The following is a 20,894-nucleotide window of genomic DNA, read 5'->3' as shown; positions in this document are numbered from 1 at the left end:
TAACGTAAAAATGATGATTTCTACAACTATTTATCCAATGCCTAAGTGCCAGGAACTATTCTAATGCTGGAGATCCAAAGATGAACATGAAATGCCCTCTAGGAATTAAATTTAACATGAGAGTGGAATGAATAAACACCTACACAGATGTGTTAAGTGCTGCGATATCAAAGCACTTCACTGCATGCATGAAGGGCTAGGGAGGAGACATAGATGGGAAAGAAATTCATTCTGTCTGGTTTTCTCTGAGGTAGGCCTTGAAGGAGGAATTTTAAAAGCAGACACCAAAGGGAAAGGCTGCTAAGCACAGGGTAGGAGCAAAGAAGGGCCTGATAACTGAAAACACAAAGCTCATGCAGAAAACGCAGGGTTCAGAGTACCTAGCTCCGTGTTAGTTGCTTATAGTAGTTGCTTCAGTTGGGGGAAACAGTGATTTTAAAACAACAAAAAAAAAGAACCACCATAAAAAGGTAGGCTGGGGCCCAAGTTTAGACCAAGCAAACAAGTTTGGATTTGATTCTCTAGCTACAGAAAGCCACAGGAGTAATATTTGAGAAATACTTGGCAACAGGATATACAGTGTATTAGAGGGAACACAAAAAACACAAGGTGATCCACAGACACCTCCTGTTACCGTGTCCCAGCAATGATGGCTGGGCTGGTTCTCCTGGCCTTGGAAGTGACAAAGGGAGCAGACAAAAGGTGCAGACACAAAAGTAGTTCTTTACCAGGTTTTAGTTACCACTGTGTGTGGAGGAGGGATCTCTAGGGAAATGCAGAGTTAGAAATGATCCTGGGGCTCTGGCCTGCCTGTTAATAATTCAGAGAGAGGCCGGGCGCGGTGGCTCACGCCTGTAATCCTAGCACTCTGGGAGGCCGAGGTGGGCGGATCGTTTGAGCTCAGGAGTTCGAGACCAGCCTGAGCAAGAGCGAGACCCCATCTCTACTAAAAATAGAAAGAAATTATATGGACAGCTAAAAACATATATAGAAAAAATTAGCCGGGCATGGTGGTGCATGCCTGTAGTCCCAGCTACTCGGGAGGCTGAGACAGGAGGATCGCTTGAGCCCAGGAGTTTGAGGTTGCTGTGAGCTAGGCTGACGCCACGGCACTCACTCTAGCCCGGGCAACAGAGTGAGACTCTGTCTCAAAAAAAAAAAAATAATAATAATAATAATTCAGAGAGAAAGCAGAAGCACAATCTGGAGTGAGGAGGAGCCAAAGGGTTAAATTCGGAACAGGCTGAATGGACTGTTGAGGTGGTGAGGGTTGACAAACCTCTGCAGATGAACTGGCACTCAGTGGAAAGATGGAGCTCAAGAATGGATTGGGAGATGTCAATAACACATGACAGCTGGAGCCACAGCAAATGTAATTGCCTACAAAGGATCACTGAATTTCAACCAGGCAAATCTCTCCCCGGCATCTCCAACTGTTTTGTCTGTTTTTTAAAGCTAGGCATCACCCACTTGTCCATGTCCTAAACCACTTTTCTCTTTATTAAACTTGTTCCATAACTACATTCTATTCCAGATCACAGGACTGAGAAGCAGTGCACACCTTGCAATATTAAGTAAAAATGTCCTCCAACCCAAAGGAAAGCTGAGTCTTCCAAGACTACTAACTCCTTGAAAAAAGAAACAAGACATCCTCAGTGTTTTCGTAATGACTGATTTGAGCAAAATGCTCAAGGGTGTCCAAATGTCCTCACAGGCCAAAGGCAAAAGCAAAAGTACAGGAGAGGGGAATACCAGAGACCTGGCACTTCAGGCTTTGATAGTGGTAAACAGCCACTGACCTTGGGTAAGTCACTTCTCTAGGTTTTTCGCTTTACAGACCAATGAGTGCATGGCCTAGAATGATCACCCTTCTAGTTGAGGTGGCTCATACTTGTAGTAGTCCCAGCAACCGGGGCGGGGGCGGGGCGTTGTGAGGTAGGAGGACAGCTTGAGGCCAGGAGTTCCAGACCAGCCTGGGCAACATAGCCAGACCTCATCTCTAAAAATACTTTTTTAAATTAGTTGGGCATGGTGGTGCGGGCCTACAGTCCCAGCTACTAGGGAGGCTGAGGTGGGAGGACTGCTTGAGCGCAGGAGATGGAGGCTACAATGAGCTATTATCTCACCACTGCACTCCAGCCTGGGCAACAGAGCAAGACTCTAGCTCTAAAAAAATAAATACATAAAGTAATTTAATTTAAAAAAAAAAAAGTACCACTAGGCAGTTCAGGGACTATCTAAACACTTGTTTTTCTTGTCTATGCTTCCTACCAACTGCCTTTTAACTCTCACTCTTAGCTCACAAGCATAACTGTTAAGAGGGGCCTGAAGCACAAAGAGGAAGTGAAGCTCAAAGAGTTAATTTTGCTGCATTTGCAGCTCTGGGGAAAGACCATGGGCACAAGAAAGGAATCAAATGACCAAAATTGGATTTGGGCATTATTGGTGGCAGCCAGCCAGCCAGTTTCTAGATAATGCACTCAACCTGGTCCACCAATGAAAAGAAAATTAGCAGAAAAAGACTGACCACATTACATTTTTTAAGGTCTAAATAGAAGGATACACACTTGATGTTGACTGGTTATCTCTTGGGAGCAGAGTGACAACAGAAGTCAAGAGGATATTTCTATTTTTCTGTTAAGTCTGAATATGCACGCACATACTTTCATAATTCAAATTTAAGGTTAAATATTTTTAAGCTTAAAAAAAGGGAAAACACATTTCTACCTTACTTTATTTTTGGAGCCACGCCTCCCAACTTGGTCTAGTACCATGGCTATACATGATGTCTCAGTTTTAGAAGGCATCAGTAAATGTTACTCTTTCACTACTAACAAATAATGACTTCCAGAGGGGAATAAAATCAAATCTTGAATTCGAGGAACTAGAAGAAAAAGTTATCAAGTCATCTTTTTAAGTCAGCCACCACACCCCTCCTTCACGCAGGGGCCTAACCCGCAAAGGGACTCACTCTCTAGACGTATTTTAAGCTTCAATACAAAACACACGGTGTGACTGAACGGTATTGTTCTCCCAGAATACCCCCGTTTTCTCCTGAAACCGACATTTTTACAAAAGCCTGCCTCGGGACGGTCTCGGGCGGCCGCGGGGCCCGTTTCGTCGGATTCCGCCCGCACTTCCCGAGGGCCAGGCGAAAGACGGCTTTGGCCGGGCGCGCCCCCAGCCTGGACCCGGGCCCCGCCCTCGTCACCTGACCCGCCAGCCCCCTGCCGCGCACCCCGCGGCCCCGGCGCGGCGCAGCCACCGACCTGATGACACTGATGTGGAACTCGTCCTCGCGGAGGCCCCGCCAGGCGCCGGGCAGGAACTCCCTGCACCACAGATAGGCCCTGCGCCGCGTGCGGGGCTCGGGCTGCTCGTCGGCCGCCGGCGGCGGCGGCGGGGTCAGCGGCAGCGGCGGCGGCGGCGGCGGCGGCAACGCCAGCGGAGGCTGCGGGCCGCCGAGCTGCTTGGGCTCGAGGTCGCTGGCGGCGTCGCGCTGCTGCCCCACGCCAGGCGCCGGGGCCGCGCTGCCGCTGCCGCAGCTCAACAGCAGACCGAGCGGCGAGGGCTCCGCCTCGCCCCCGGTGCAGAACTTGGTCTTCATGCCGGGCAGGCGGCCGAGGAGGCGCGGGCGGCCGCAGCGCGAGAGGGCGAGGCTCAGGGTCCGGCCGGGCGCCCGCCTGAGGAGGCCGGGCGGGAGGCGGCTCGCTGACTGGCCGGCCGGCGGGGTCTGCGCGCGGCGGACCGCGGCGGTTGGGGGCGCGCCGGGCGGGCGCGGAGCGGCAGGCGGCAGCGGCGGCGGCGGCAGCGGCGGCGCAGGGCTGGTGCTGCTGGCCGCGGCGCTCGCTCCTATACGGTCGCCGCACGCGGAGCGCCCACCACGTCACAGCCCGCCCTCGCGCTCGCCGCTGATTGGCCGCTATCCGCTGGCCCGGCGCATCACAACCGCCACCGCCCTCGCCACGCCGCCTCCCCATTGGCTGCGGCGCCGGCCCCCGCCCGGGGCGCTGCGGCCCCAGGGAAGGGGCGGGGCGGACGGGGAGGGGGCGGGGCGCGGAGGCCTGAGCCTCCTGTCGCGGGAATGGAGGAAAGGGGAGCGAGGCTGGGGGCGCCGGGACAGCGGCTGCGGCCCGGGACAGAACCCGGCTGGGCCGAATGAGGCGGGGTCGTGAGGCTGAAAGGACCCCGGATTGGCTTTGGGAGCGGGAACTTTCCTTGAACTCCTCGGAAACCCGAGACGTCGGAGGCCGGGGGCCTGGCAGGGGGCAGGCAGGAAACTGGCGTCTGGAGGCCGGCTTCTCTTCCCCCTGACCTTGGGGCAAGGCGCCTCCGCCCGGAGCCCCGTGGGTGTGTTTTTGTAACATTTACCGGCGCCAGCTCTGCACTGTGCGAGGCGCGTTACACCCTGTCCAACCCAAGCCCGAGAAATTATTATCCCCGATTCAGAAACCGAAGCCCGGAAAAGGGGAAGAGGTGACTGGTTCAAGACCACACCGTCTGCCGGGCCGAGCTGCACAGCCGCCTTCCGCGGCCCAGCCCCACGCACGCCCACTGCAGCCTCAGTTTCCCTGTCCGTGGTGCTGAGGACGCCAGGACTTAGAGGCTTAGGGCAGGAGGCGCAGGGACGATGCGGGCTGGCCACCACCATAGCGGGGCCTCTGCAGCTGCCGGAACACGGCCAAAGGTGCGTGCCACCGTGCTGCTGGCTTTGTGGACACTGTCATCTCCCCCCACCCCCCAGGAGACAGCCGCGTGACCATGACTAATGCACCTTTGCCCGGGGCTGGGGGCCAAGGGGCCCTGCTCTGGTTTGCCACACACTGACCCAACTCCTCTCCACCCTGCCGCCTCAGTCCTGGAAGCACTTCCTGGAAGCAAGTGGGGTACAGATAAATATAAAAATTAAAAATCCTATTTTATTGGACATGAGCTGGTACAAGAGGTTTCCCCAGCTGCCAAGGGCTTAGGATATCCAGTTCCTGGCGCACAGGAAATGGCTCCCGTGCAGGAATTTCACAGTCTGCCAGAAGCAAAAATCTCTTTTCAAAGAGTGTGTACTTGGCTGAACTTGCTCCAAGAAAAACTACCTTATTAACAAAGAATAAAAATGAAAAGGCTGCTGTGGAGACAGGCCTGGGGAGCTGGGAGAGCCCTAGGCCTCTAGGATGGAGCGCAGCAAGGTGCGAGTCCCACTGCATGTTGGAAAGACTGAGAAATCAACGGCTCCCTGGGAAGCCATTTCGATAAGGGACCCAAGAACTTTGTCTAAAAACACCCGACCACAGGGAGGTAGACCTTGCGTTGGCAACAGCCTGCCCGGGTGAGAGGCCCTTTGTCCCACTGTCCCCTGGCACCAGTCTGGTAATCTCAGAGGAATGTCAGAAATCTGGCCAGGATGAAGGAGCACTACAAGTAAGGAGTGGGCCTCTAAAATTTGAAATAACTCTTTCTGGCATCTGCTGGTTTGGAATGTGAAAACCCAGGGGCATCTTTATGGGCTCGAAGTTCCCTGTGGGATTAAGCTGTTGCCTCGCTAAAGATGTTGGAAAAGTTTCTGGGGCCCGAACCTTGAAAGAAAAAGTGGAATGTGGGACATGTGGCTATGCTCTGGGACTACTTATGGGGCTGGGATATGCGAGGACAGAGATTTTAAGCACAAAATGATGCTGCTCCAAACTTTGATTTATCTTCTAGGGACCTTGAGTCCTGCATTCTAATTTGGGGGAAATCAGTGTCATTCATTCTAGAGGATAACCATAGCCCTGGCCTTTGAGGAGCTGGAAACATGGCGGTGCAGGCAGTTTCCTGCCTCTGTCTCACTTTTGCTTTCAACAGTCACAATTCTGCTCACTCGTTCTTCAAGGAGGACTTTGGAGCATTTGAGGAAACACCAGGTGTACAAGATGGAGTTGATTTGTTTCAACCAGATGGTTTGAGTGCTCAGAGAAGGCCGGTGTCTCAGAATCCAGGTTGGATTTTAAAGATGTGACTTGGGGCACATCACTAATGTGTCTGGGAGGAGCTTGCCCTCTTTCACCGAAGCCTTCTCTCCTGACAGCTTCTCCTCACCCTTAGCCCACTCAGAGACCACTCCACCTGGGCCCACCAGGGAGTCTACATAAACAGGGATGTTAGCTAAAGCTCCTGCCCTACCAGTGATGTTGCAAACCTCATGGAATCCTCACAAGAACCCCTGAGCTCTATTCTCTTATCTCCATTTAACAGAGTAGGAAACTGAGGCTTGGAGTGGCTAACAGACCACACAGCTAGTGAATGATAGAGCCCGGGGTTGGACTCAGGTGCTGGGCAACAGAGGTTGCCCCAGGACCATCCCAAGAGTCCCTGTGACCCTGCAGCCTCCAACACCTGGCGTAGTCACTCAGGGCTTCCGAGTCACTCTCCCAAGAATGGGAATTTTGTTGGTCCAGCTTGTCTTGGAAAGCCCTATTATGAGGCAGTGGCCAGCCCATGAATTGGCACCACTGAGTCAGGTGCCAATCAGCTATAACCCGGTTGCTGGTACCAGACATGGCGACCTGAGCAGTAGGGGCCGGAGACGGGGCAGATGCCTTCAAAGGGGTGGCTATGGCAGGAATTCTGGAGTTAGGTGCACTCCTGTGATGCACATGTGAGTGTGTAACACACATACGTGCAAATCCATATTAATACATTTAACACACATGGCCGTTAGATGACTGGAGCCAAGGACTCCTAACGCATGTTCCAACTCGGGTGAGGGGTGTCTGGGGCCTTCCTACCCAGTGTTCCTTGTCCCCACACAGGCTTGCAGCTGGTCACATAGTCCCCCTCCACCACCATAATCTGACCGTGGCTGCAGCTGAAGGACCACCGCCCCCACCAGGAGTGCCATGTGCAAATGCCCACTTTGAAGGTGGTCTTGTGTGATTCAAGTTCTTTATTCATGTCCCAAGCACACCTGCAGACACCTGTCCTGACCTCTGGAGAGCCTGCATTGCACAGTGGGGGACAGCAGCAGCTTTGGAGTCCAGGAGAGTGAGTTCAAATCCTGCCTCCACCACTTCATCGGTGTATGACTTCAAGCAAGCCACTTACCTTCTCTGAGCCTCACTTTCTTTGTAAAATGGTAGGGAGGGGGTGGATTATGAGGATTAATGAGATAAAGCACAAAAAGTGTTTCATATGGTGCCTAGCACATAGGAAATATCAGCTGTACATGTTACACATTTGCTCCCTAAATACCCACAGTCCCTGTGGAAGGTGGAGCAGTTATATCTGTTATCGCTTCCATCTGATAGTTATGGAGACGGACCTGCAGAGGCTGGGTGACAACTGAAGCCCCTTGGCTGAGGTGAGGGGTGAGGCAGGACCATTTCTTTCTAGGTGTCCTGCCCCCCTGCCCAGGCATCCACAGGGTACACAAGATGTTTCTTGCTGGCCCATGCTCAGTGCAGCCGATCAGGGCCTCAGCCAGCACGAGAGTGAGCAATCCCACCCAGAACTGCCAGGGCAGGCACGGTGCTTGTCACATAGTAATGCTGAAATAATAGGTTTTGTAAGAAAGGATACACGACTAATTCTGTCCACAAAAGTGGGGGGAGCCTTCCTGACGGGGCGTTTGAGCAGGGCTTGGAAAGACTGCGAAGATATCACCAGGCCGTCGAGAGCATCCAAAGGAGAAACCACAGCTATAAACTTGTTCATGATCCTTGAGCTAGCAACCCCATTCTCAAGGCTCTCCCAAGAAAAGAAGCTCCCTGAAGCAAAAAGCCCCATGCATGAGACTGTACATTGCCACCCTGTCTGTAATTAGGGCAAATTGGAAATAACCTAAACATCTGTCCAGCGTCTGGGGAGACCAGGCTAATAAAGGATACGGGGCCCGCACATTGGTCCATGAGGCAGGAGTTAAACATGACCATGTTGAAGTTGGAAGGAACGTGGAGAGGGTTCATTTTCCACACATTTGTTGAGTGCCTTCGCTGTGCCCATCACAGGGCCTGGCAGCACTGGGAGCGGGGAAAACAGATCCCTCGGCTCCTGCTCCGATCTGGACTAGCAACACTGCCTGACGCCACCCTCTCCCTCTCTCCTCGCCACTGTGTGCTGATTTGCTCATCATTGTCTGTCTCCCCTTCAGACTGACCTGCACTAGAGCAGGGACCTTGCCTGTCCTGTTCACCTTGTGCCCAGCGCAGGCCTTGGTGTCTGTAGACACTCACAAATATCTGCTAAATGGATGAATCATTGAAGTGCTGGCTCAGCACTTACCAACTTAGCACTTTGGGCTGAGCCTCAGTTTCCCAAACTGTGAAATGGGGATTATAATACCTAGCACACAAGGCTGGGAGAATTGAACACAAAGTGCGACGCATGCTGGAAGCACTTGTATTGTTGCACGGTGTAGCCTCTGCCAGTGGCGTGCGTTCAGAGATGAATAATGCGTACACTTGTAGCAGTTCACAGCCTGGGAAGACAATGTCGTGTAAGGAAAGAATGCAGGCCGGGCGCGGTGGCTCACGCCTGTAATCCTAGCACTCTGGGAGGCCGAGGTGGGCGGATCATTTGAGCTCAGGAGTTCGAGACCAGCCTGAGCAAGAGCGAGACCCCACCTCTACCAAAAATAGAAAGAAATTATATGGACAGCTAAAAATATATATAGAAAAAATTAGCCGGGCATGGTGGCGCATGCCTGTAGTCCCAGCTACTCGGGAGGCTGAGACAGGAGGATCCCTTGAGCTCAGGAGTTTGAGGTTGCTGTGAGCTAGGCTGACGCCACGGCACTCACTCTAGCCTGGGCAACAGAGTGAGACTCTGTCTCAAAAAAAAAAAAAAAAAAAAAAAAAAAAGAATGCAAACTGCAATATACACTCTGATCACCAAAATGTTGATACGTGCACAAGTGGATACAGCTTGCGGAGAAATTTGCTATGGCAGGCACTGGTCCTGGGGAGAGGTTATTCCATTAAAAAGTTTTCTTCTGGGGCAAAAGAGAAAATTGTCCAAAAGCTCTGTGATTCATACTGAATTCTGAGAGCAGACTTAGAGAATGTGGGTAACGGGATGGAAAGAGATTGAGGAAGTCCCTCTCCACTCAATTTCCTGCTGACTGGTTCCAGGGGCCAGACAAGGGAGGTCCCAGGCTTGCTGGGCAGACCAGGGCCCTCCCCAGAGCTCAGAAGGGTCCACCCATGGGCCCCAGTGCCACAACTCTGGCTGCAAGGCCTATTCCAAGAAAGGGCTTTGTGAGGTGGCCTCCCCCCAAATAGAGGGACCAATGGTCAAGCACCTGATAGGAGCAAGCTCTGAGCCCTACACCTGCATCCAGCATCTTTGAAATTTTCCAACCAGCAGTGAGGTGAGCGTCATTAGCACTCCCTCCCAGGCAAGAAGGGAGCTTCACCAGATGGTAAAACCATTTGTCCAAGGCCTGCAAGAACTGGGGACCCCACCCAGGACCCCATCCAGGGGAGCTTTGTCCTTAATGTCTTTCTGCACCACAAGCCCCTTTGTTCCAGGAAGCACTAGACACTTGACACAGTGGGGGTTCCCTCAAGGGCTGGAGAAGCAGAGCCCGGGCAGGGCTGTGCTTACTACCCCCTTCCAGGCTGCACCCAGGACCAGGCACTCCAGTTCTGAGCCTTAAAATATTGATGAGTGCACAGAGAGGCCACTGGGCTGAAACCCTACATGCTCAAGATTGGGTTACAGCCCCAGCTAGCAGAGTGACAAGGAGGGAGCTGGGCCTTCACTGAGTGGCCAGGTTTAGCCCCAGCCCAGGAAGCTCTGCCACCAAGGGGCTGGGCAGGCCCAGCAACTTCCTAGAGGTCTCTGAGCCTGAATGTGGTCAGCTCAGCACCCACAGCTGGGGCCTAGGGCCCAGAGGGCTCAACAAAGGCAGGTGACTAGAATGCCCGTGTGTCCGGTGGGTGGGACAGGTACTACCCCCACCCCATTTGCAGGGATCCCATGTAATAAAAATCCCAGATTTTTATTATGGGTAAAAATCTGTCTTTGGAGGTCATGCTGCCATCCGCTATGTGGCTGTAGGCAAAGCGTCTACCGCTGTGAGCCAGACTTTCTTCATCACCAGATGAAGGTCATTGGTCCTACCCTACAGGGTCGTTGGGGAGATTCACTGAAACCAGCAGGGAAAGGGCCAGGCACCAAGCCAGGGCCCCACGAGGGTATCTATGCTCTTCTGCTTACTGTTAGCTACATTTCCGGAGGCTGGCATAAGGCGGCCATCACCTGTAAGGGTGGCCCTGTGGAATTCATCCCAAGTGCCAGCGGGAAGGCAAATCCTGAAGGAGCTCTGGCAGTGTGTGGAAATTCTACCAGGACCTGGAGCCTTTTCCATTCTTTGAGGCTCCTGGCACTTTCAAAAATAAAGGAATAGCTCAACAACAAGTTTGCCAAAACTGGGGCATATTTGAAACGCGTAAATTGAACAAACCAATGCTTTTAACACATGTGCAGAAGTCCCATTCAAGATAATTTTGCTATTCTCAAGCTAATAGAGGAATTAATTAAAATAATAATAATGGTTTATAGAGCACTTTAACTGGTATGGCGCAAGGTACATCTTTCAAGCCTGACAGTGTATCTCTGTGGTCATCTGATTATCTTTATTTAGAGATGATACCAAAAATCCCAATCTGAGGCCCTTGGGGCACATGAGGCCCTGCTGGAGCCCCTGTGGTAGACCCTGGGCATCCACCTGATGACTATCCTCTACTGGAGGTGATCCCTTGGGACCCCAAAGTGCCATAGCATGTGTTTCAAGTGAGGCCATCTAAACTTATTTTCCAAGGTTGGTGAAAACCTGCCTTGTGGTTTTGCGTTCCAAGCTTGCATTACTTTTGAAACACAAAAAATGCAATTTGTAGAAAGATCCCAGTTGTGATGGGCTGAGAGGCAGTGGGGACCTGCGTTCAGGCACTGTATCCCATCTGCCCACTGCACTACGCCCCCATCTCCTCAGTTGGCCCTGGTCCCTGCCGGCTGGACTTTGCCTGGTGGCCTTGGGAGGGCCCTCCCTTCTGCAGAGGACCGCTTGTACGGGTGGATAAGCTGAGGCCCAGGGCACAGGCAGGGCCTATTCTAGTCTCTATTCTCCCAGCCCAGGGTCTGGCTGAGACGCCTCCCCTCCCAGGGGCACTTGCCATCCCTGGCCTGGATGCCAAGAGACCTCTGAGGGGCCCAAGTGCCGAGGTCACCCACTCTCGGTAACTGATAAGGAAGCAAGGGAGGTGGCAGCCGGCATTCCCACCCCGGCCTGTAGAAGCCACCAGAGGTCGGTGGGGCCCCATGGGCAGCCCCTCGGTGTGACCTTGACCGGTCCCCGAGTTTCTAAGCACTCTCGCCATCTCACTGGGCAGAGGGGGGCCGAGGGGCGGCGGGCGGGGGCGACCTTGGAACATCCGCTGGGCCCAAGGAAGCAAAGACCGGACCCTCCTCCCCCAGCGCCACTGCCTGCCGAATTCCAAGGCCAGCGGCTGCCCAGCAGGGCAGGAAACCGGCTGGACAGGATTCCAGCGTCCCCGCCCCCGCGCGGGAGCCAGGGCGGCCGGGGAGGAGGGGGCGGCGCCCGGGGGGCTGGCGCGGCGCGGCTGGCCTGGGTGGCGAGGGGCCCCGGGCCCCCCCCCCACGTCCCTCCTTGGCGCAGCCCTGCCACGGCCAGCTGCGGGGCCTCCCTGCCCTACAAGTCTCCAGCCCTTTGGGACCTTGCGGGAGGTCGCCCCCAAGTGTTCGCGATTGGGGCGGGGCTAACGGTTTTACATTTTTCCTTCGCCATAACTTGATGAAGCTGTTTTTGCAATTAGAATTTGTATCTACAATGCTAATAACAATAAACCTCCCCAGGCGCCAGGTGGACGGGGAGGGAGACCCTTGGCCACCAGCAGCTCGAGACAGGGCGAAGGTTCCGGGGCTGACCAGCTTGCCCGGCCCCCACTCCCACCCCAGGCAGGACGAATCCGGTTAAGGCGGATCAGGCAGATCCTCCCCATCAAGACAGGCCTCCAGGCCAGCGAGGAACCCTGCCAGTCCTCCCAAAGTCCCTGTGCCCTGGGGCTGGTGCTGTAAGACCCCACCCTCTCCTGCCCCGCCGGCCTGCGTCTACTGACTCTCAGCCCCTCTTGCAACTTCAGAGCCTGCACAGTGTTCAGTGAATGAGTACAAGAGTGAGTGACTCATGAGCCAGTGGATGGAAGATTCCAGAGGTAGCCTAACAGCCGGCCGTGCTGCCTGGCTCCAGTCCCAGCACCATTACCGGCTATCTGACCCTGGACAGGTGATTATTGTCTCTGTGCCACTATTCCTGGTTTGTAAAATGGGGACCATATTAGTATCTACTGCATTTGATTGGCAAAGGATCAAATGATCGAAGCACATAAAACAGAGTGTTACAAGAAACACGTAGCCCCAGTGGTAAGAGATTAAACCCATCTTGCTCCAGACTCCTCTCATTAGTCTCTGTGACCTCAACATTCCTCCTGCATGACTCACGCAGCACGTTGCCTGTTACCTTGACACCCCAACCCAGGCCCTCTTCTTCCCTGAGGCCACAGTGCCCTGCACCTTCCCACCACCAGGATACACGGCCCTGACGCCGTTTCAAGCATCCCACTTCTGTTCACCAGCTGCTACACTTAGGCCTCTCCTCCAGGACCATCCCTGGCTACAGTCCCCCAACCCCTCTCGCCCTCCACTCACTGCCCTCCCCACTTCCCCCTCCAGCCTTCTCCCCATCCCATCCCCAGTATAGATTCCGTCCCGCATGAACACTGCCCCCGCCACAGAGACTGTGAGCACCCCCACTGCCTGCACGCGTTCCTCCTTCCTGGGCACACCAAGAGAACACGTATCCCAGCTCCCCACCCCCTTGTAGTGGTCTAGGACCATGTGACTCGTTATGTAGGTCACTTCTCCTCCTGGAGACCCTCTCCGCCTTCTCTCTTCCCCTGAGTCTAACTAGTGGTAAAGGACGCCGGGAAGAAGCCTGGGCAGAATTACTAGTCCCAGGAAGCCTGGGTCCCTGAATCACCATATAGCCACCCGCCCAGAACGGACTAACACACCAGTGGAAGTAATACATGTCCCTTCAGGGCCAGGGAGGTTAAATAGCTGGTACGCCTTCCCCACTTTCTCTTCCCCTTCCATGGTGACCTAGGAAGCTGCAAGATGAAGACAACAGCATCTGAAAGGGGGAGCCTGGATCTCTGTGTTACCATGTGGAGGAGAGATGCCTGACTAAGACCATTTGCAAGGATTTTGTGTGCACCAGAAACAGAGCTCGACCCAGGGTGGATGGGGCAAGACTCTCTCAAAAGAAGCCAGTTGGGTCTAGGGTTGAGGTTTGCCAGGCAAATACAGTGGAAGAACGGAGTGATGTGTTAGTCAGTATAGACCAACTGCTGTAACAAATGGCCCCCAAATCTCAGCAGCTGAACACCACAGGCTCTATTTCATCTCTATTGATAGATGAGTAACTGCTCATCTATGAATTTGACTACTCTAGGGACCTCACATAAGTGGTCACACAGTATTTGTTCTTTTGTGTCTGGCTTATTTCACTTCTCATGTTGTAGCACGTGTCAGAATTTCCTTTCTTTTTGAGGCTGAAAAATACTGTATTATGTTTATCCATTCATCTGGTGATGGACACTTGGGTTGCTTACGCCTTTTGGCTACAGTGAATAATACTGCTGTGAACATACGTGTGTGCAAATATCTACTCGAGTCCTTGCTTTCATTTTTTCTTGGTGTATACCCAGAAGTGGAATTGCTGGATTACGTGGTAATTTGTTGTGTAATTTTTTGAGGAAACACCACCATATTGTTTTCCATGGTGGTGGCATCATTTTTCCAGCAATGCACAAGGGTTCCAATTTCTTACCAACACTTATTTTGTTTTTCTTTCTTCCTTTATTTTTGAGATAGAGTCTCGCTATGTCACCTAGGCTGGAATGCAGTGGCACAATCATAGCTCACTGCAGCCTGGAACGCCTGGGCTCGTGATCCTCGTGCCTCAGCCTCCCAAGTATCTGAGACTACAGGTGTGCACCACCATGCCTGCCTTATCTTACAAGTTATTTATAGAGATAAGATCTCACTATGTTGTCCAGGCTGGTCTTAAACTCCTGGTCTTAAGTGATCCTCCTGCCTTGGGCTCCCAAAGTGCTGGGATTATAGGTGTGAGCCACCACGCCTCACCCCCTGTTTTTTGGTTTTTTGTTTTCTTTTTACTAATAGCCATCCTATTGTGCTTATTAACCATTTGTATATTCATGACATAAACATGTAGGCATGACACAGTACCCTTGTCTCTCCTATCTTTGACTCTCCCTCCATCACCTTGTCCCTGTTTCATCTTAGATGCCATTTGTGATGAGATTTCCCCCTTCATAGATCAATTTGTTTGGGTTTGGAGTGGAGCCCTCCACCCTTGTGCTCACACGTCTCAGGTGAGGAGGCTTTGGGTCAGTTTGCCAAGGTTCTACCACCTTCAGTCACTCCTGCCTTTTCTCCCTCCAGGGAGCAAGTTTCCAGAACTAGGCACCCGTCGCCACGTTCTGCAAGCCCCTGCTAGACCCAGAGGTGCCAACTGACCGAATCTCTCCTGGGGCTGCTGCATTGGCTTGGGCAGGATTCTTTCTGCCCCTGCTGTGTCCCCAACCCCCAGGCCATGGCCTGTTAGGGTATCAGGCCACAGAGCTCCACCGCCCTCTCGCCCCCATCCCTGGAAAAATTGCCTTCCATGAAACTAGTCCCCAGTGCTGAAAAGTTTGGGGACCGCTGTACCCCTGGGAGTGGGAGTTGCTGGTAACCACAACACTGTCTATGAAGAGGCAGGCCTGGGCCTCGCCCAGAACCCATGGTCTTCCCCAACCTCCTCCCTCTCTGTTCTCCAACTGGCACCTGGGTCTTCCCTGGGCTTCTAATTTGAAGGAGGTGCAGCTCTCCCAACCTTCTCCCCACCCTCCTTCCTCTCTCCATTGCCTCCCTTCCTGAAAGAAAGAAATTCCGATCCTATAAAAGACAAAGCTCCTTTTTAATTTAAAATGATTTTTTTTCTTTTATTTATTTATGTTTTAGAGGCAGGGTCCCACTATGTTGCCCAGGCTAGTCTTGCACTCCTAGTCTGGATTAAGAGTTCAAGCTGGGGCCGGGCACAGTGGCTCACGCCTGTAATCCTAGCACTCTGGGAGGCCAAGGGGGGCAGATCGTTTGAGCTCAGGAGTTCGAGACCAGCCTGAGCAAGAGCGAGACCCCATCTCAACTAAAATTATAAAAAGAAATTAGCTGGACAACTAAAAAAATATATATAAAAAATTAGCCGGGCATGGTGGCACATGCCTGTAGTCCTAGCTACCCGGGAGGCTGAGACAGGAGGATTGCTTGAGCCCCAGGAGTGTGAGGTTGCTGTGAGCTAGGCTGACGCCATGGCACTCTAGCTGGGCAAGAGAGTGAGACTTTGTCTCAAAAAAAAAAAAAAAAAAAAAGAGTTCAAGCTGGGATTGCAGGCATGAGCCACTATGCCCAGCCCTAAAATGTTTTTTCATTTTTGTTTTTATCTTTTTTTTTTTAGGAGATGGGGTCTCACTCTGTCACCCAGGCTAGAGTGCAGTGGCGCTATCATAGCTCCCACCTCACTGCAGCGTCCAACTCCTAGACTCAAGGGATCCTCCCGCCTCAGCCTCCTGGGTAGCTGGGCCCACAGGCATGTGCCACCACACCTGGCTGTTGTTTTAATGTTTATTTTTTGTAAAGACAGGCTCTCTCTCTGTTGCCCAGGCTGGCTCAAACTCCTGGGCTCAAGTGATCTCCCCACCTTGGCCTCCCATAGTGCTGGGATTACAGGCGTGAGCCACTGTTACACCCAGCCCCCCAAAACATTTTTTTCTTCATCAAAAAAATTAAAAGAAACTCACTGCAGAAAATGTGGGAAATACAGAAAAGCAAAGGGAGAAATCCTACTGGCCAGACAGCAGCAGCGTGGCCACTGGGAGTTTGCTCCATCTCCTCCCAGGTCTACAGTTTTTGAATAATTTTGCATCCTGCTATTTTTTCCCCTTAAAATTATATTGTTGCATCAATAAAAGCAGATGGGCTAATGAAGAGATACAGGAATGGGGGCGTGGAGAGGCTCACGACGCGGCAGTTATGGTAGAATGCTAACTGTAGACTTCAAGTGGAGAGTACGTGGCGTGCACTGTCCAATTCTGTCACAGTCTCTGCGGACGTGAAACTTTTCACAACAGAGTGTGGAGAAACAATTGGATTGTGAACATACGCGTGTCTTGTGAACCAGTAATTCCACTCCTGCATATACACCCGATAGAACTGAGTGCTTACGTCCACCAAAAGCCATGTGTGCACGTGCCTAGTATCACTATCATTTATTTATTTATTTTGAGACAGAGCCTCACTCTGCTGCCTGGGCTGGAGTGCCCGTGGAGTCAGCCTAGCTCACAGCAACCTCAAACTCCTGGGCTCAAGCAATCCTACTGCCTCAGCCTCCCAAGTAGCTGGGACTACAGGCGCTCACCACAACACCCAGCTAATTTTTTGTTTCTATTTTTAGTTGCCCCACTAATTTTTTTGTATTTTTAGTAGAGATGGGGTCTTGCTCTTGCTCAGGCTGGTGTCGAACCCCTGACCTCAAGTAATCCTCCTGCCTCGGCCTCCCAGAGTGCCAGGATTACAGGCGTGAGCCACTGTGCCTGGCCCCTAGTATCTCTATTTACCATAGATCCCAACAGGAAACAACCCAATGTCCACCAGGAATGGACTGTAGAGACATCCAGTTGTGTTGAGACAGTGGAATACTATGCAGCAACGAAGAAGAGTCGGTGCCAACGCACACGACAACGTGCAGGAGTCTCACGGACACGCGGTGGAGTGAGGGCAGGCAGGCGAAAGAGCGCACCCTTTGATCCCATTCATGAGCTTCTAGCAGTGGCTGCATGGCTCCTTCCGTCCACCTCGTCGCCTCACCCGGGCCTTGCCAGCCCGTGTACTCCACGGGGCAGGGATCAGGTTCTGCTGTTGACAGAAGCTTGGAGTAGGGTGGTGCTTGGCCCTGGGTCACATGGCAAATCAGTGACAGGCTGGCCTGTGGCCTCCGAATCCCATCACCCAGGCCTGGCTCGCCCCGCACTCTGGCAGGCTGGCAAAGGCAGAGGCATCCGGGTTGCAAAAGTCTGTCTGGTCCAACTTCCTTGGCAGCCTCTCCCCCGTGGTGGCAAGACGGTGGCCAACAGCTCCAGGCTCGTATCCTAGCAATGAGGCAACCCCAGTGGGGAGAGAAGTCGCCTCGCCTCAGGGTCCCAGCCAAAGTTTGCATGCCCAGCTTGGTCATGTGCTCATCCCTGGACCGGTCACCGCGCCTGGGGGATGCGCTCTCTGACGGGCCAGCCCTGGAGTGGGGCTGGGGGTGGGAAGCCTGTCCACCCTGAGCCCCATGAACTGGGCACGGGGAAGGGACCTTTGCCAAAGAAGGGGGAATGGACTCCAGGAGGCAGAATCAGTGAATGACCATGACAAGGGAAGCCAAGAGCCATTGTTCCAGCTCTGCAGACGGTGGCCATTCTTTCTTCCTCACCTCCTTGGCAGCAGGGGCGTGCTGGAACCGTCCAGGAGACAGTGGGGGAGGAACGTTCTCTTGGAGGGCGGGGAGTGTCCTCTCCGGTAGCCTCAGGGACCGTCTCGTCTCACAGCCGAGAGAGCCGAGCAAATGCAGGCACCGCGCTGAGCACGCGCATGCGTCATCTCATCCTCACCAGCGCTCCCGCAGAGCCCATTTTGCAGATGAAGAAAGACAAACGTTGCAGCCAGTAAGTGGCCGAATTTAGGCTCAAACCCAGGTCTTTCCGATCCCAGGGCCTGAGCGCTACCACTCCACTATTCAATCCTCTGTGCTTTCTTTCAAAAATGCCATCAGTGTGTTGTTAAAGCTGTGCTGGGGGAAGGCGGCCACTGTGGGGGGAGCTGGTGGGACAGGGCCGAGGGCGGCAGGACCCTTCCTCACCTCCACGGCCCAACTCTTCCTTCTCCCTCAAAATCCAGCTCAAAGGACGCTTCCTTCAAGAAGTCTTCCCTGCTGTGGGTATAACCGTCCTCCAGCCCCTGCAGGAGGGACACACACGCACTCTTCCGGGCACACAGCCCCTGCGCTGCCCTAATCAAAGCTCCAACCAAAGCGTGTGTGTGTGTGTGTGTGTGTGTGTCTCCTCCTGGCAGACTGGACAACCTGAGGGCAGGGAGGGGGTTCCCCGGTGCCCAGTACACATCGAGGCACAAGCACCACTCGAATGAGCGAGTGACTCTCACAGCAAGCTGCCCTGCAGACAGCGCCAGGGGGCCCCTCGGTGCCTTGGTCTGTGGGTGGCTGCTGCTGGCGCAGGCGGAGTCCGGACCTCTGGAGCTCCTGGAGGCCGGGGTCCAAAGTCAGCCTGTCCTAACAGGGCCCCTGTCAATCCAGCTGACACCAAGGCCTTTGGAAGCCACGTGGACAATAACACACTGTCACCCTGCCGCAGGCTGCTTATTTGACCCAGTGCCCGGAATGCTGCCTGACGTGGGCGTGTTGGTCACACCCAGCTCACCTCCAGCACAACCCAGTTCTGCCTCTTTCCTCACTCAGGGGCCATATGCTAACCCGGCTGCCCCTCCCTGCGTCCTCACTGTGCCCACCGGCCACAGGGCGGCTTCCGAATTGGGCAGCTCTGGCCGGAGTTCCACCTGGGTTGGCAGGTGGGAGTGGGCCTGCCCAGGGCCCTGTCACCCACTGGGCACCCTCACTGGGCACCCCACAGCCTTCCTCTCACTCCTCTCATCCTACAGCACTGTTCACTGACCAGAGCACTTCCTCTTCTTACCTGGGGGAGAGATTTGGGTTCCTGTGCCAGCTCTGCCCCTGCCTAGTGGCACATAGCCTGGGCCCGTCACTAGGCCTCAGTTTCCCTCTCTGTGTGTCTTGGCTGTACGCAGGCGCTGCAGAGGCTGGTTCCTTGAGGCTGGGTGAGTCTGGGTTTTCGAGCTCAGTGCTCTGGGGGCCCAGCCCACAGGGCTGTGTGGGAACCTCCCGGAAGGTCAGTTTCTGTGCCGGGAGTTGGGCCAGAGGGCCAGCCAGGGGACACTACATTCCCTGCCAGTCTGTGGGGCTCCCACGGCAAGTTGACGTGAGCGAGGCCGCTGGCCCCTCTGCCAGACCTCACGCCAACATTGGCTGGGCTGGGCAGGACGAACTTGTCCTGGCACAGGCCTGGGTGCAGCCCATTTGCCCAGGCTGACCTGGGCTCCGCACTTCCCCTGGGGCAGTGACTGGCCCAGGGGCTCCAACCGCTGGTGGCAGCCTGAGACTTTGATTTCAGGGGGACTTGAACCCACCCAGGTTCTGAGGATGAGAGGCTCTAGTCACTGGGGGCTGCTTTCCCAGAGAGGAAGCCCCTTCCCCATCAGCCTGCCGCTGCCACCCTGGGCCCAATACCGGTCAGGCCCCAAGGACCCCATGCGGCTCGAGGGCTCAGGGCTGAGTGGAAGGAAGCCCTGGTAGGGGAGTGAGGGGTCAGGGAAGATTTGGGAGGAGACGTCTACACAGACCTGAGGGGTGAGAGGGAACTGCTCAGATAAGGGGTGGGCTGAGAGAGGGTCCCAGGCAGAGGGAGAAGCAAGTGCCGCCAGGTGAGCCCCAGGGCCACCGATCAGCAGCGCCCCTAGCCCATCCTCTCACCACAGCCCACCAGGCCCTCCCAGGGGTCCCCAGGCCCCCAGCCTGGAGCAGCCCAATGTGGTGGGGCCAGGGGCGGGTGACACTGGGCACTGCCATCCCAACTTGGAGCCTCGGGCTCCTGCCAGGAACGGTGGTGAGGTCCAGCCCTGCCAGACCCAATGTTCCCAAACATCCCAGAGACACATTTGGGAGCGCTCAGCCAGGCACTCTCCAAGGCGAGAGCAGCCATGTCACTGTCCGGGGAGGAAGGGCAGGCTGTGCTCTCAGCGCCAGCTCCCTGCTGCAGGGGTTGAACATTAACCCCTTGGGTGAGTGGCTCCAGCTAAACAAACACGCGTTATCACATGTCAACAGCAGCTGGTCCCAGCCCAGAGCAGCCCTGCCTGGCACTGCCCGCTGTGGCCAGCATGGGAGTGTGTAGGCTGGCTGCACAGCAGGTATTGCCCTGGGCTCAGCCCCTGTCCACCTCTGCCTCCTGTGCACCGTGTGACCCCAGGCGAGTCACTGTCCCCGCCTCTGTACAGTGAAAAGCCTGGCCCTCTCTGCTCTGGCCTCCTGGGTGGCTGGGCCACAGTGGGGACTGGGCGCCAGGGGCGGGAGTGGGGGCGGTGCACTTGGGCTGGGTCTGGATCTGATCCGTTGAAGCCAGAGAAAAAGTACAGGCTTTGCAATCAGATTCAAGGAAATAACAAAAGCAACTAACAGTTACTGAACACTCACCATGTGCCAGATGTAGTGCATCTTTTTGTTGTTTTATTTGATCTTCAATGAGGTGGCTATTACTATCATCTTCATTTTACAGAGCAGGAAACAAAGGCACAATTAGGTAGAGCTGCTAAATTGGGGAGTGGTAGGGACGATTTGCTCCTGAGGCTGCTCACTGCGTGCCCATCACGGCCCCTGAGGGCTGCAGGCCAGGCCCCACCTATCATCCTTTCAAACCTTCTGGATTGGCCATGGCGAGCTTCTCGCCATCCTTCCCAGAAGACACCCTGTCCTTCCTTGTCTCCAGAACTTTGCACACGGCCACTGCCCCTCTGCTCTTTGGGTTTATGAACTCCTATTCATCCCTCAGCACCCTTCTTAATCTCATCTTCTCCATGAAGCCTGCCTTGCTTGGTCCCCAGCAGAAACAAGGCACTCTCCTTGGTGCTCTTTCCATACTTCTCATATA

General features: G+C 54.2%; 1 protein-coding gene across 4 annotated transcripts in view; it reads right to left on the bottom strand.

The window, feature by feature from the left end:
• CHKA (choline kinase alpha) overlaps positions 1-3,607 on the bottom strand; it is a 67,652-nt gene extending 64,045 nt beyond the window's left edge. For all 4 annotated transcript variants that reach the window (XM_069470299.1, XM_069470300.1, XM_069470303.1 and 1 more), the window contains exon 1: positions 3,270-3,607. In XM_069470299.1, coding sequence (XP_069326400.1) covers positions 3,270-3,607 — 338 coding nt within the window. The remainder of the gene's footprint in view (positions 1-3,269) is intronic.
• Between the last annotated feature and the right edge of the window lie 17,287 nt (positions 3,608-20,894).

The sequence above is a fragment of the Eulemur rufifrons genome, chromosome 6 (genome assembly GCF_041146395.1).
Source record: "Eulemur rufifrons isolate Redbay chromosome 6, OSU_ERuf_1, whole genome shotgun sequence".
NCBI classification, from domain to species: Eukaryota; Metazoa; Chordata; class Mammalia; order Primates; family Lemuridae; genus Eulemur; species Eulemur rufifrons.
The sequence above is the reverse complement of the archived record's forward strand: the minus strand, read 5'-3'. Positions and strand labels throughout refer to the sequence as shown.